The following is a 14178-nucleotide window of genomic DNA, read 5'->3' on the forward strand; positions in this document are numbered from 1 at the left end:
AATGTATTGTTTAATTTGTTTTAAAAATGTCAGGTAATTTTTATGCAATCTTTGGATTTTGATCATAGTGACTACAGGCCTACAGATAACAAGCTACTGTATGTTATGCCTCTGAATGATCATCTTTATTTATTGGTTGTGATCAGTTGGCCTTACAGGCATATGGTGAATAATTAAATAACTCAGAATAAATAACTGAGCATCTGAGCATCTGAGCATCACGGTTTGATTTCAGTATATGAATCTGGGGAAACTTTGCAAATCCATATATAGTAGATTGGAAATTTACTTACGCATACACACCCATGCCAAAATATGCTTCTAACCTATTTTTTCACTGAATAGGATGACAACACATTTGCCGAATTGAAATAAACACCTTAATTAAGTCAATTGTAAGATCTCACAGGGCCCCAACCTTTGTTTAATCTAGCAAGGATGTGTTGCAGTGAGCCAAAATTATTTACATTTACATTTAGTCATTTGGCAGATGCTCTTATCCAGAATGACTTGCAAAAGTGAATTCAATAGTTAGGCAATTAGCTGCACAAATACTAAACCATTACTGCCATCCTTGAAATGTAGTGCCAATGAATCCAAATTTGGTTTAAATGTAAAAGTGAGTATAACCTTAAATCATTACTGTTCAACACTTTTTTTACAACAGCATCTTTTTAAATCAAGTATGTCAGCCAATACTTCATATATGTGTAATTACACCCTGGAAAATCAAATTAAGAGCAGAAAACAATGGTTTCAATAAAGTCCACCAGCTGTACGGAATGCTTTAGTTGTCAGTTTGAGGGAGTCTGGATTTCGAAATTGGGTCAGGACACCACTTTTTATATTTTTGTATTTAAGGAAAATAGTATCAGACTTCTAATGAACACAATAAAGTAAGACCCTGTTGGAGAAAATAGAGGACTAAAAAACTATTCGCCTCACCCTGTCACTATTTTAACAGGGTTCTGTTGTCCCTGTGTTGAATTTAGTTGTAATTACGATGTATTTTAAAATAATTATTTCCCTTTAAGACTGCATATACATTTAATTTCTCACACTAATATGACTTTTCCCCATGACTTTGGGATAACACCACTCACTGTACAATTTTGATCTAAGAGCTACTATTCATCATGTTCCACCTGCATTACAATGTGTCCGTTTCCAGTTTTATCACAAGAAAGCCAAGGGGTGGAGCACCACGTCTGGAACACCAGATTAAAAGTATAGGGGTGAAAGTCTGCCTGACAGAGGTGCAGCTCCGCCCATGGGCAAAACACATTTTGTATATCTCTGAGTTTGAGTTATGACACAAAGTGTCTTGGATGTTTGTGAATGGGAATTAAAAGAGAGGAACTGGACACAGAAAAAGTTCCTATCTACAGAATGTTGTCCTTCAGAAAAAACGAAAAGAAAAGTCTTCTTATACTTCAGACTACCATCCCATAAAGAGGGTTTAAAATCAGAATCTACCATCAGCATTGACATATTATAGTGTCAACTGAAGCCCAACCTGAAAAATATGAGAAATAAATAGTGGATTTACCTCAGCACCTTGGCAATAGGTGGTATGGTCCATACCAGTAAATCAATGGTCAGAGAAAAAGAGTCTGCTGGTGTAGAAGGTTTTGGCAAAAGTCATGTAACTGGGCAACACATGAAACAGACGTGGGGCACACCATGTGTATTTTATCATGGTGAGTATTGGAAGACCTCAATTTCTTTCAGCAAGAAATAGCAAGAATTGCATTTTCAACTCTATTCAGACTTGACAGCAATAATAATAATCATTACCCCCCCCCCCCCCCCCCCCACACACACACACGTACACATACAAACCCCTTCAAACCAGCTTGAAAAATAAAATATTCACAACATGTATCACACCATGTGTTATGGACATGCTCAGAACAGATGTTCGACTATTCATTAGCCATGGAACAGGAGAGGCGCTTTTTAAACATGAACCAGGAACTACAGGTTGGTATTTACTGCAGCCCCCCATTGTGTTCCTATTTGTCTCATCCTGGGTGGTTTGGAAAACACGGGAAGGGAGAGTGGCTCTTCACAACATCTGCAGGCATTCTCTCAGAGGTCCCTGGAGGCGTATAATAACCTATTACCTCCATCTCTGACAAAACATACATTTAAACTACAATTACACCCCCTGCCTTCTCCTCTTTGGCATTCCATCTCGTCTTCTTCTCTTCTGCAATTCAATCGCTCTGGCCACAGCTGCTCTCTCATCTGCACGGGAGGTGGTGTGAGATTGAGGAATTGCACCAGAGAAAGGCCTTTTAGTCACAAGATGGGAAAGTCTGACCCCCTTTTTAACACACGGACATGCACATTCGGATACAAACACATACACACAAAAATTCACCAACGAACAAAATGGTCAGTCTTTTCAAAAGTGATTTTCAATTTCATGTTGTGTTTTCTCCTCAGTGCAGTGAAATACACTGATAATTGTTTCTTAATGTTGTGTGTCATTTTGAAACTTAACCCCACAGCTTTGAAATGTTCTGTCATACCAACTGAGTTTATCAAGTTTAATTGTATACAGACTTCAGTGCATACAGTATCTACATAGTGCCTGCCACTTTAAAGATGGAGCACGTTGAAAATGACAATAGATCTGTCACTCTGTGTGATTCGGAGATGGATCATACACATACTCTCTGTACGGGTTGGGAACAGACAGTCTCCATGTTGTTCTGTTGACAAATCAGACAGTGTCTTCCCTGTTTGGTACTTTGTGCTCAATTGAAAGATAATGTACTATGGCCTTGAGGAATGATGTCAGTTTAGGAGAGCATGTTTTCAATATTCAGTATCTGTTATTTTTACTTCATTGTTTGTGGTTTGTCCCATAGTCTCCTGTTGCACTGTAGACATCCCACCCAGCGAACTTCAGTTTTCTCTTGGTGGGTAAGGTGTGAACTACATCTGTGAGTGCCTGCCCCTGTCCTGCTACACTATGACTATGATGGAGAGAGCTGACACCGCATGGAGGCATTCATTTAGCAAGGAAGTCTGCTTAGAAGCCATTTAGAGGCAAAAAGAAAAGGAGATTTTAAAAGTATTGTACTATATTTTTATTACATTTTTTTCCCAGAAAACAACCACCACTGTGAATCAATGTAGAAAAAGTGCAAACCATTAAACATACAACTATTTGTATATGTGTGCCACAAATACCTAGATATGGAAAATTCTGTTTTCCTGAGGGGGAACAAAGCAGAATTTTAGGACTGAATTTCTTGATTGCAGACAAATCCAGTGATTGATAACCCCATCTATTCTGCTCACTTTTCTTTCCGACAAAGCAAGCCTTATCGTCATTTTTATGGGATACAGCAAATATTGCTGTTTTTCAACACAGAATAGTAAGCTGCATCTGAAAGTGCTTCACATCCATAAATCCCTTTTTCTAACACGGTATGACCACAAAATGCAGCTCCCAGGGAAATTCAGTGATAAAGGCCACATATCAGTGGATCAGTTTCCATGTATCTAAAGGCAGCCTATGGATGGGGTAAACATGAGCAAAGGTATCATTAAATAACAGAATCCCTAGGAAGCCTCTTCCCTTTCTTTCAAAGTGACTGGGGCCAATTTCACAGCCCACACTGTGGCTGAAGGGAGAAATTGGAAAAAATGTGAAATCGATTGCGCGGATTGCAGTTCTATTTTATTTTACTCCCTTTCTATCATTTTACAGTGTTGTGCAGCATTAGAGTCGATTCCCGCCTGCTCACTGCTGATAATAGCAAAAGAGGGGTCAGCCCTGTTGCCTGCTGTTGAGGGAGACACAGTGACTGTGACCTGGCACTACTCACTGATCTTTGTATCAGAACTTGCCTGGTGCCATGGGCTGCTCAGGGCTGGCGAGAACAACCACTTCGAACTGCCATGCATCATTAATGAGAAATCTTATAACATTTTCATTCCTTAACTTATCAATCTGATCAGTCACATACATTTCCACCAATACGTTTCAGTGGGCAATTCCAGCAATTTTAAATTCCATCATACTCTTGCAGGGAGATGTCCACAAACCTGATTCTCCTGGCCTGATGTCTCTCCAGATACAGCAGGAACCCCATTTCCCTGTTGTACAGCACCTTTTGCAGAAATGAACAGGGCTGAATGTAATTATTCTTTATGGAAGGATTCTTTCTTCCACAGTGGGCAGGGATAGGACTTACTAACCACACAAACTCATTGAGTCACATAAAGTTGGCTGATGAGCAAATTTAAGAAAAACAACAGTGCGAAAGTACTATTTTGTAACCTTCAAGACTGTTGCATATTTTCCCTCTGCAATGTCATCAGATGAGAGAAAGAGATTTTACTTTCAAATTCCAATTAACATGCCTGAGTCAGTGACTTCCTTAAATTAATGGACATAAATTCTGTCATTTAAAAATGATTTACTTTCGCATGAGGAAGTAATTAATCTGACTATGCCATCACTGCATAAATTTTAATTAAGAGCAATAGAGATGAAATGGTGCCAGGGTTTTAATTTATGGAAATTGTCAAGTAATTGCATGGTTCATGACAGTAATTGCTGTGTTCCTCTTAAGAGAACTAAATTACAGGTTGCACCTCATGTTGTGAATATCATAAAGTACATAACAAAAACATAATCATCTGCTGTGATTGAGAGTATGGACACAAACACATACCTACTTTGCACTGCCACTAGACTGCATTGTACTGCTTTATTACAACGTATTATGACATATTACTTAACATTACTACATCCGACTACTAACACATGGTTAGAATATTGTTCATCATGAAAATGTACATTCTTCCACCTTACAGAGGCAGTAGCTGTTATTGCCTCCATTAAAGTTATACACGTAAAAAAATAACATACTGTGACCAATCTAAATGAATGTTATTGCAATCACAACTAATATGGTGGGCATATATAAATTTTTGCGTGTATCATTCATAACGTTCTGTCCAGTCTGTTCAACTACTGTTCACACCAAGGGTTGAAAAATACAAACATTTTGAAACCAAAATAAATATAAAAGAACAAACTACAGCAGCAATAATTCCCACTATATGTATGTCAGCCATAACATAATTATATAGTCTGTAATTATGAAATGGCTAATAAAATAAATCGCCACTTCATTTTCACTCACAGTCACGGTAGACAAAACTTTCATAACAGTTGGTGAGGACGTTGCACATCCAAAAAAGTTTAAAATGACGTTCAATTTTAAATGCCACTGCTGCTCATGATGTGAATATTCAGCAGTTTTGTTAATCTATTTGTATTCCGATACACATGTTTTAATGCAGATAAACGCCGCATGAGGAATCCCAACCATTTCCCGTTCTCTGTCGATGCAAATCTGCACTCACTGACCTCGTTCACGCAATCTCTTTAAAAATGACTAACCTACCACAGGGCTCGCAAGGCTGTAAAACTTTCTGGTACTTGTAGTCCACGGTTTCACAAGTTTGTTCGAGGTGTCAATACACGAGAACGCCATAGGTCAGCCTCCAAGCGTCGGCGGTAGCGATTGGATGTTGCCGGTCTCAGGGCCTTGACGGCCTCAGTGACGTTTCTATTCCGCAGCGAGACGGAGTGGGGGAGAATGGCTGCCAGTGGAGGTTAGAGCTTTTTGATTGTTTGGGTTCAATGTTTAAACATATTCAAAGCGTGTAAAAGTTTACAAGTTCAGGTGGCATGGCGTAGATGTCGAGTAGTTTCTCAAAAGCAACGTTTTTAGGTGACAGGGTGTTTGTTTCACGTAAAATAATCCCTCTTAACGCGTGCTCGAACGGTTCCCTTTTTCCCAAAAGAAAAGTTGTATTGCTGGTTGGCGAGACAGGATACCAGTGTTGGGGGAGACTGAGCTAGCTCATGTTAGCTGACTGTACGGTAGTTAGCTGGTTCACATTGGTGGTACTTTAATAGCTTAGTTAGCTAACAGTCTAAGATCTTAGTTAATGCTAGTCTTGTTAGCTACAAAAATACTGACTACCTGTCATGTATGGAGTGGATACAACTGGCTAGCGAAATGGCTAACTAATCGTCTTAAAACGAGTTAAAGGAAAAACCTACCGCTTGCTTGCTACTTACAACGGCAAACAAGCAATGTACTACGTTGCTAGGTAGCTATTTCACAATGGATTAAGGAATTGACAAATTCGCTATCTGGATAGCTTGTCAGCTATCTTGCTACCGATAGTCAACGATAGCGAACTTTCTGTAAAATAGTTGCGTGTAGCTAACATAGAAAGTGCACTGAAACTAACCAGAGTTAGCTGCCAGTTGTGTTAAGGAAATATATCCTACTGCCTTTTATAGCGTGAGTCACAAGTAGAGAATGGACGGGTTGATATTTATTTCTTCCTTATCTGTCTAGCTATCTTATTTAGTCGATTGTCTCCTGTTTTTGTCTCCTAGTTATCCAGCTGTGCTTTTCAGATGTGCTGACTCCACAGCTCCATAGTTTCAGCTGTTTCTTTGTTTGGTCAGGTTGCCCGGGACGGGCGTGTTTATGGCACACAGCTGTTGCCTCGCGAAACCACGTTGCAAACGTAGCTAAGCTAGCTAGGCCGTGGACGGAAATCGAAGCAGTGACTTCAGAGGCGAAAAACAAGGCCATATGCCGCGACCTTAACTCGCACGGGTTCAGCGGAGGACTAGTTTCTCATCATGCTCACGCAGTGGTTAATCTCCCTCACGTGGCGTTTTTGATTTTTGTATTGTTTGTTTTAAGTTGAATTTTAATACGAGTGGCTGACCCCCCCTCCCCACCCCAATCAATATTGTTGCTACCTAGCTGGGACAGGACAGGCTTTCCTGGTGAATCTATTCAGTATCAGAATGTCAGTCTCAGGTTCGGAATTTAAATTGGTCTAGCCAGTTTATCGTTGGATTAGACGAATTTATTTTCACACTCAAGATAACAAACAAAACGCACTAGTTTTGCGATATAATTTGTGCTGCTTTTAAACCGTTGCCTTTCTAAGCAAGAAATTCTTTTCGTCCACGTGTTATTTTGACAATAGATTTATGACTGCCGTTTTTCCCTGTGCTGTCTTTAGAAGACTGTGGAACTAATTGCGACATGATTAAATGTTCCTCAGCAATGTCCTCCATAGTCTGTGGAGATTTGTTATGAGATTTGAATTTGATAAAGTTGACTCGAAGATGTGTCCATGTAAGATCAAGAGTTCAGAATTTGGATTTATATTTAATGCAGTTTTCTTCAGACTATAATTTTCCCAAATGAAAAGATACTACCCATTGTAGCTTTGGTAACAAATGACAGCTTATGATTTTTGTCTCAAATAGCTCTCAGCTGTGATTTAAATGTTCATGTTTTCCCACTTGTGCTATTGCACTGTTTGTCTTGCAGACATAGGCAAGCTGTTACAGGTTCAGAATGGGACCCCAGCAAACACAAGCTACAATGGTGTGGACGCCTTGCACGCCTGCAACATTCTCCAACAGCTCAAAGCTTTGTATGATGAAAGGCAGCTGACGGACATTGTGGTGGAAGTAGATCACGGCAAGACCTTCTCCTGTCACAGAAACGTCCTTGCCGCAGTCAGCCCTTACTTCAGGTGGGATTCGTTAGGCGATAACCATCAGACAAGGTGTTGCATTAGGACAGCACTTTGATCCACCGCCAAGTCAGCCATTATAGTCTCATGCAGATCTGCCATTTTAGGCCTCTGTCTGGAGGTGTGTTTACAGTTAAGTTGTTGGTTCTTAAACCTGAAACTAGGGTGGGAGTTTTAGCTGTAGGTAGAGAAGAGTTTTGTTTTAGATCTAGTGCATTTCTTTTCATTATTGAACTCTAATCTGTGTCAAAACTGCTGTTGAAAAGTTAAGTGGAATGCATGAAATTATGTTTTTGGTTGTAAAAGACCAAACAAGATGCACACAAACTTACATTACAGTACATTTGTTTTGCAGACACTCTTATACAGACCAACGTACATATTTTGTGATTTTACACTTTATCCATTTATACAGCTGGATATTTACTAGGCATTTTGGATTAAGTACCTCGTCCAAGATTACAACAATACAACAGCAATGATCTATTCTGGAGTCATACTGGCAGCTTTGAGCTACAAGTCTTGCTTCTACTGACTGGCACAGTTCTGCCCAGAAATATAAACCATTTCACTGCAGAAATTCTGAGCTGGTGATCCTGGATTGTAATAACAATGTTATGATGACGTTGTGCTGTAAAGGACTGCATTTGTACAAGTATTTTTGCTGATGTTTTCATGTGTTTTTTTGCAGGTCTATGTTCACTAGTGGCCTTACAGAGAGCAGCCAGAGAGAGGTCCGGATCGTGGGCGTGGACTCTGAGTCCATGCACCTGGTACTTGATTATGCGTACACCTCCAGGGTCACACTATCCGAGTCCAATGTCCAGGCTCTGTTCACTGCAGCCAGCATCTTCCAGATCCCTACCCTGCAGGACCAGTGTGCGCAGTTCATGATCAGCCGCCTGGACCCCCAGAACTGCATTGGGGTCTTCATGTTCGCTGACGCTTACGGCCACCAGGAGCTGAAGGAGAAGTCCCAGGACTACATCCGCAAGAAGTTCCTGTGCGTGGTGAAAGAGCAGGAGTTCCTCCACATGACCAAAGAGCAGTTGGTCAGCATCCTGAACAACGACGACCTGAACGTGGAGAAGGAGGAGCATGTGTACGAGAGCATTGTCCAGTGGCTGGAACACGACCGCACCCGTAGGGAGTCTGACCTGCCTGAGGTCTTCGCAAAGTGCATTCGGCTGCCACTTCTGGACGAGGCCTTCCTGAAGAAGATCCCACCCACTTTTGCCCAGGCCCTGGTCAAGGATTGGACGGACAAGGGGAAGAGCAATGGCACCAATGGATGCCCCCAGCGGCTTGGCATGACCGCGTCGGAGATGGTCATCTGCTTCGACGCCGCGCACAAACACTCAGGAAAGAAACAAACAGTGCCTTGTCTGGACACAGCCGCGGGGAAAGTGTTCAAGCTGTGCAAACCGCCCAATGACCTGAGAGAAGTCGGTATCCTGGTGTCGTCCGAGAATGACATCTACATTGCGGGGGGCTACCGGCCGAGCAACAGTGAGGTGTCAATCGATCACAAGGCTGAGAGCGATTTCTGGTTGTATGAGCATGCAGGTAACCGCTGGCTGCCCAGGGCCCCAATGCTGCGGGCCCGCATCGGCTGCCGGCTTGTGCACTGCTGTGGGAAGCTGTATGCACTGGGAGGGCGCGTGTACGAGGGCGATGGACGCAATGCACTCAAATCTGTGGAGTGCTATGACATCAGAGACAACCACTGGACCGCAGTCAGCCCCATGCCTGTTGCCATGGAGTTTCACAGTGCCATCGAGTACAAAGATCGCATCTACGTCCTACAAGGTGAAGCAGGGGGAGGGTTCACAGGGGCTTAAGAAGTCTTCATTTTACATGTGCCATTTTATATTTGCACATAGTTCACTAGCTAGTTAAATATAATTAGCTACCAATGATTTCCACCCCCAAGCTAGCTAGCTAGCACGTTGAACTCTAGTCACACAGAGCAAAACAGATGGTGTCTTTACAAGTGTTATTTGCACGCAAACTGTTTAATTTAATGTACATGTTTTGTGGTGACATTTTATTTACCAGTTGACTACTCATACTAACCTTTGTAAAACTCAATAAGCTTGATTTTTTTTCCCTTGTCCATGGAATGTTTTTTTTTCCCTCTCCAACTGTCTACAGTTGAATATGATTTAATTCTAAATACTTCTGTCATCTGAATGAAAGAATGGTTAGTCAACTAGAAGTGAATGGAAACAATTCTATTATGAGTGGAATACTGTCCTCTCCAGTGAAATGTGAAAATACTGCCATGTTGATGGCTGTTGGTTGCTGTTGGATAACTAGTTGTGTGAATTTGCATGACTAACAGCTTCGTGCAATTTTGCTGCAGTTGCAGGTTAGTTAGTTTCAGGGGGTGTTACATGACACAATCAGGGTACAACTTTGTTTCAGGTGATAAAAGTTGTGTAACTTCCTTCATGTAACATCAGATATGCAAGCAAGTTTTGTTATAGAATCAATGTTATTTGTATTGGCTCGACAATGCAATCTTAGATGTGTAGCTGTTCCATTGAGGAAGATATGCATTATTTTTGTTTTTCCAGTGCCCCCTTGAAATACATTCCCCTTTTTAATGCATCACAAAGATTGCATTGCTTTGAATACATTAAAATCAGCCTTAAAATAAGATCAGCATTAAAATCTGATCTGTGATTAATGCACGTACAATCGAGTGGATTGTTTTTGCTGTCCAAGCCATTCAGCTCATTGAGAACTTGTTTGATTGACATGTCTTGTTTCATTGCTTAGCATGAAAGGATGTCTAGGTGTAGTATTTTAAATGTCAGAGTACCTCGTTGGCATCATAGTAAAATGTTTTTTTTTTTTTTTTTTTTTAAAAAAGAGTAATAGATTTGCCATGCTTGCATGAGGCCTTTGAAAATTCAAATAAGGCATATTCAAAACATTTCGGAAAGTGCATCTTTTTAAGTCAGTCATTTAAGTCAGTTGACATTAAGTGGCATAAAGTGCCCTTGGCAAACAGGGTGATAACAGCTTGTGTGACACAGTATAACGTGTCTCTTTTTCTGTGCAGGTGAATACTTCTTCTGCTTTGACCCACACAAGGACTACTGGGGCCACTTGGTTCCCATGAGTGTGCCCCGTACCCAGGGGCTGGCTGCCCTGCACAAGAGCACCATCTACTACATTGCTGGGATCTGCAGGAACCACCAGCGTACTTTCACCGTGGAGGCCTATGACATCGAGCAGAACACCTGGACTCGAAAGAAGGACCTCCCCTTTGACCAAGCCACCAGCCCCTACATCAAAGTGCTGCTGCTCTACGGCAAACTGCATCTGTTCGTGAGGGCCACGCAGGTGACTGTGGAGGAGCACGTGTTCCGAACCAGCCGCAAGAACTCGCTCTACCAGTACGACGAAGAGACAGACCAGTGGACCAAGGTCTACGAGACCCCCGACCGACTTTGGGACCTCGGCCGCCATTTTGAATGCGTTGTTGCCAAACTTTATCCGCAGTGTCTTCAAAAAGTGCTCTGAGAGCGAGGGGGACAGTCGTCAGTGTTTAAAACTGTGGGGGGTGTCTGGTTCCACCCCATGTCCGGTGCTATCCATGAGGCAGGACAAGGAGCGGAGAGTCTTAAAGCATTAAAGATTCGAGTCAATAAGATGGGTGCTTTGAAAGCTTGCAGTATGTACAACTATCCAGTCACTACTAAGTACTCAAAATAATGCTTTTCAATGGTACAGGCTGTCATAAGTGCAATTATCATCTTGTCTGCTACATGTCTTGAGCCATTTTGTTAAGTAGCTTTGTAAAAGGGTAGGTTACTTTTTTTTAATTGGTTTGCATGCAGTTATGAGGGAGTGAATAGATAGATACAATCTAGAAAATGACAACTTAGGTTAAGTGTCATCATAGTAAAATATATATCTATATATACGGGTATGATCAACAGTGCTGCTCACTGTTTGTTTTTTGTTCCAGTTTTATTAATTTAAGTACTTCATGCCTCTTACAGTAAGTTTGTCTTTAGAGGGTTTTAATTAGTGAAAGTGTGTTAAGGATTCAGAATAATTGCGTGTAAGTTCTGAGTTTAGGAGGCCCCTGTGATATTGTTTCTTGAAAAGAAAGAAAAGACTTCTCTCTTTAGGAAAGGAGTTCTGAGGTGTTGCAGCTGTATGGCAGTTAACACCATCTGGAATTGTGTGGAATTTTGGATGTTCATTAATTTCAGTGAATAGATGCAAGCATATAGTAAATAATGTATAAAGGTCTGCATCTGTTAGTTGCAATAAATGTCCTCTCAGAATTTATCAGAGAAGGGAGGATAATAGATGTTTGGTTTTCATTATCTGAAGAAAGGTGTTAATATCAATGTCCACACATAAAACTGGAAGTAGAATTTTGCTATTGGGTTGAGTGGATGAATAAGAACCAGGGAGGGTTTTTTTTAAATTTTATTACAGTGACTGCAGTTTACTGTAGTTTTGGAGAAGGAATTAATGAAGATTGAATGGCATAGTTATGGGGGCAGTTTGGCTTGCATTGCCAAAGTATAACGGGCTTTCAGTAGCAAGCTTTTCATTGATGTCAAATCTCAAACAGAGGGCATTGTTTTTTTTCCTTTTTCCTTTTATTATTTTCTGACTTAGCCATCATGTTTGAATATTGTCTGTATCAGAAATGCATTGGAAATACCTCTTAAAATCTAGGTTGCATTAAAATAAGAGTGGTCTGGAAAAATAAGGTCAGATCCTGGTAGCAATAACTTGCATATTATACTGAAGTTATAACTACATGAAAGTGCATTACCTATTTTTGCAGGCTTGACTAAGGACTTCGAAATACTACTTAAAGTGGATGTAGCTATGTGGTGTATCATAGTGTGCTAGGAGAGAGGATGGAACAAGGTTGACTCACTTGTTAGTGGTTTATTTAATTGAATATCTGTGTCATTTTGCCTATTGATGAGCACAGACATTGCACGAAGCCCTGTGTTTCAGCACCCTACACACACACACACACGCACACACACACACACACACACACACACACACACACACACACACACACACACACACACTCACACACTCACACACTCACACAAACATCTGCTTGGTTCAAGTCATGGCTGGTGTGCCTCCAAAGTCTTACTCATATCTGCACTGAGTTTCTTTGTCAAGATTCGTGACTGCAAACTTTACGAAGCACCCGTCTCCAGGTTGGAAAGCCGTATATGTATGTATGGCGTATATCTGTTTATACATACTGATACAAGTTAAGGTGGACTTAGTAATAGAAAACAAACTGATTTGGTGCTGCTTTTTGACAATCTTATGTAGAGTAGAGAGTTGGACTAAACCTTTCAGATACAGCCAATGAGGAATCTTACCCATTGTTCTTGTGTACTGCAGCGTTTTAAATAACTTCGGTGATTTTGTCATATGCAGGGGAACTTATTTTTATTGTGGCATCTCGTATTTGCACTACATATTACTATTGCTTTTTTCAGAACAGAAGCTTCCCCCAAATAATAATAAATGAAAACTAAAACAAAAACAGAAAGCAGTCTTTGAAAGTAAATGGTTGGAATATGCTTGGTTGTTCTGGGTGTCTGATTTTGACCCATTAAGAGGAAAATGGCAAACCACTCCGCATAAGTTTGTACATGAGTAACAAAACTCATCACAAATGTTCTGCCAGTGCTTTATAACCAACATGAAGCTAAAAGAACAAGACTCTCTAGAGGCTGTTGCTAAGTTATCAGTGTGTTCTTCCCAGTGGATAGTACTGTGGGAAGTGCATGATTTCTGTAGTACTGAAATGGACAATTCTCAGGATTATATCAATACACAGTACTGTATTTAAATGTTTTGCTATATGCGTAATATACTGTACAATATGTTTGCTGGACTTGCACATTTTTTTTTACAGGTTTTGGAACTTGAAGAATAGATATGTTTTTTTTTCTTATTTTAGTGTTATATTATTTTGAATAGATGTGTTTTTTTTCTATTTTCTATATTTACTTGGTTTGATTAGTTTAGTTATGTAAATGATTTTGCCCTGTTGAAACATGTATACCACATGAAATCTGTCTAAATATGATTAGAAGCCAGTTTTCTTTTTGTTGTTGTTGCTTGCTTTTACCCTAAATTCTCCAATAGAAAGAAAAAAAAAACAGAAAAATACCCACGATGTCATTCAAGGATTACAGATTCACCTAAGCTGCTGCAATGTTACATGAAAGATCTACAGAAACGTCAGTCATTTTAATTGTGCGATGACTCCAAATGAAATCAGTAACGTCCGTGTTTTTATGCAATTGCTTGTTTTCTGTGTAAAAGCTTTGGATTTTGTGGTACCATCATATGCTCTAAGCACCCATAGATAGTTTCATGATTTGTGCTTCCTTATACCTTTGTCTCACTATTTGCTTGTCAGTTTTGAGGGTGGGGAATGGAGTAATAGATAAGTTCTACTGTGAAATCAACTTTGCACATACTTTGAGAATAAACATGAACAAAAAGGCAGAGGTTTTGATTTGAATGTTTTTTTTAGGTGTGATT

General features: G+C 40.3%; 1 protein-coding gene across 2 annotated transcripts; it reads left to right on the forward strand.

Annotated features, from left to right (window-relative positions):
* The first annotated feature begins 5617 nt into the window (after positions 1-5617).
* On the forward strand, positions 5618-13511 carry kbtbd8 (kelch repeat and BTB (POZ) domain containing 8). Of its 2 annotated transcripts, none has more exons than XM_036531225.1 (4): positions 5618-5646; positions 7404-7611; positions 8303-9420; positions 10682-13511. In XM_036531225.1, exons 1-4 carry the CDS (start codon positions 5631-5633, stop codon positions 11143-11145), a joined length of 1806 nt encoding a protein of 601 aa, XP_036387118.1. In that variant the 5' UTR covers positions 5618-5630; the 3' UTR covers positions 11146-13511. The 2 variants fall into 2 exon arrangements, with proteins under 2 accessions (XP_036387118.1, XP_036387117.1); XM_036531224.1 differs by lacking the exon at positions 5618-5646 and adding an exon at positions 7161-7205.
* Positions 13512-14178: the final 667 nt, after the last annotated feature.

Source organism: Megalops cyprinoides, chromosome 6, assembly GCF_013368585.1.
Source record: "Megalops cyprinoides isolate fMegCyp1 chromosome 6, fMegCyp1.pri, whole genome shotgun sequence".
NCBI lineage: Eukaryota > Metazoa > Chordata > Actinopteri > Elopiformes > Megalopidae > Megalops > Megalops cyprinoides.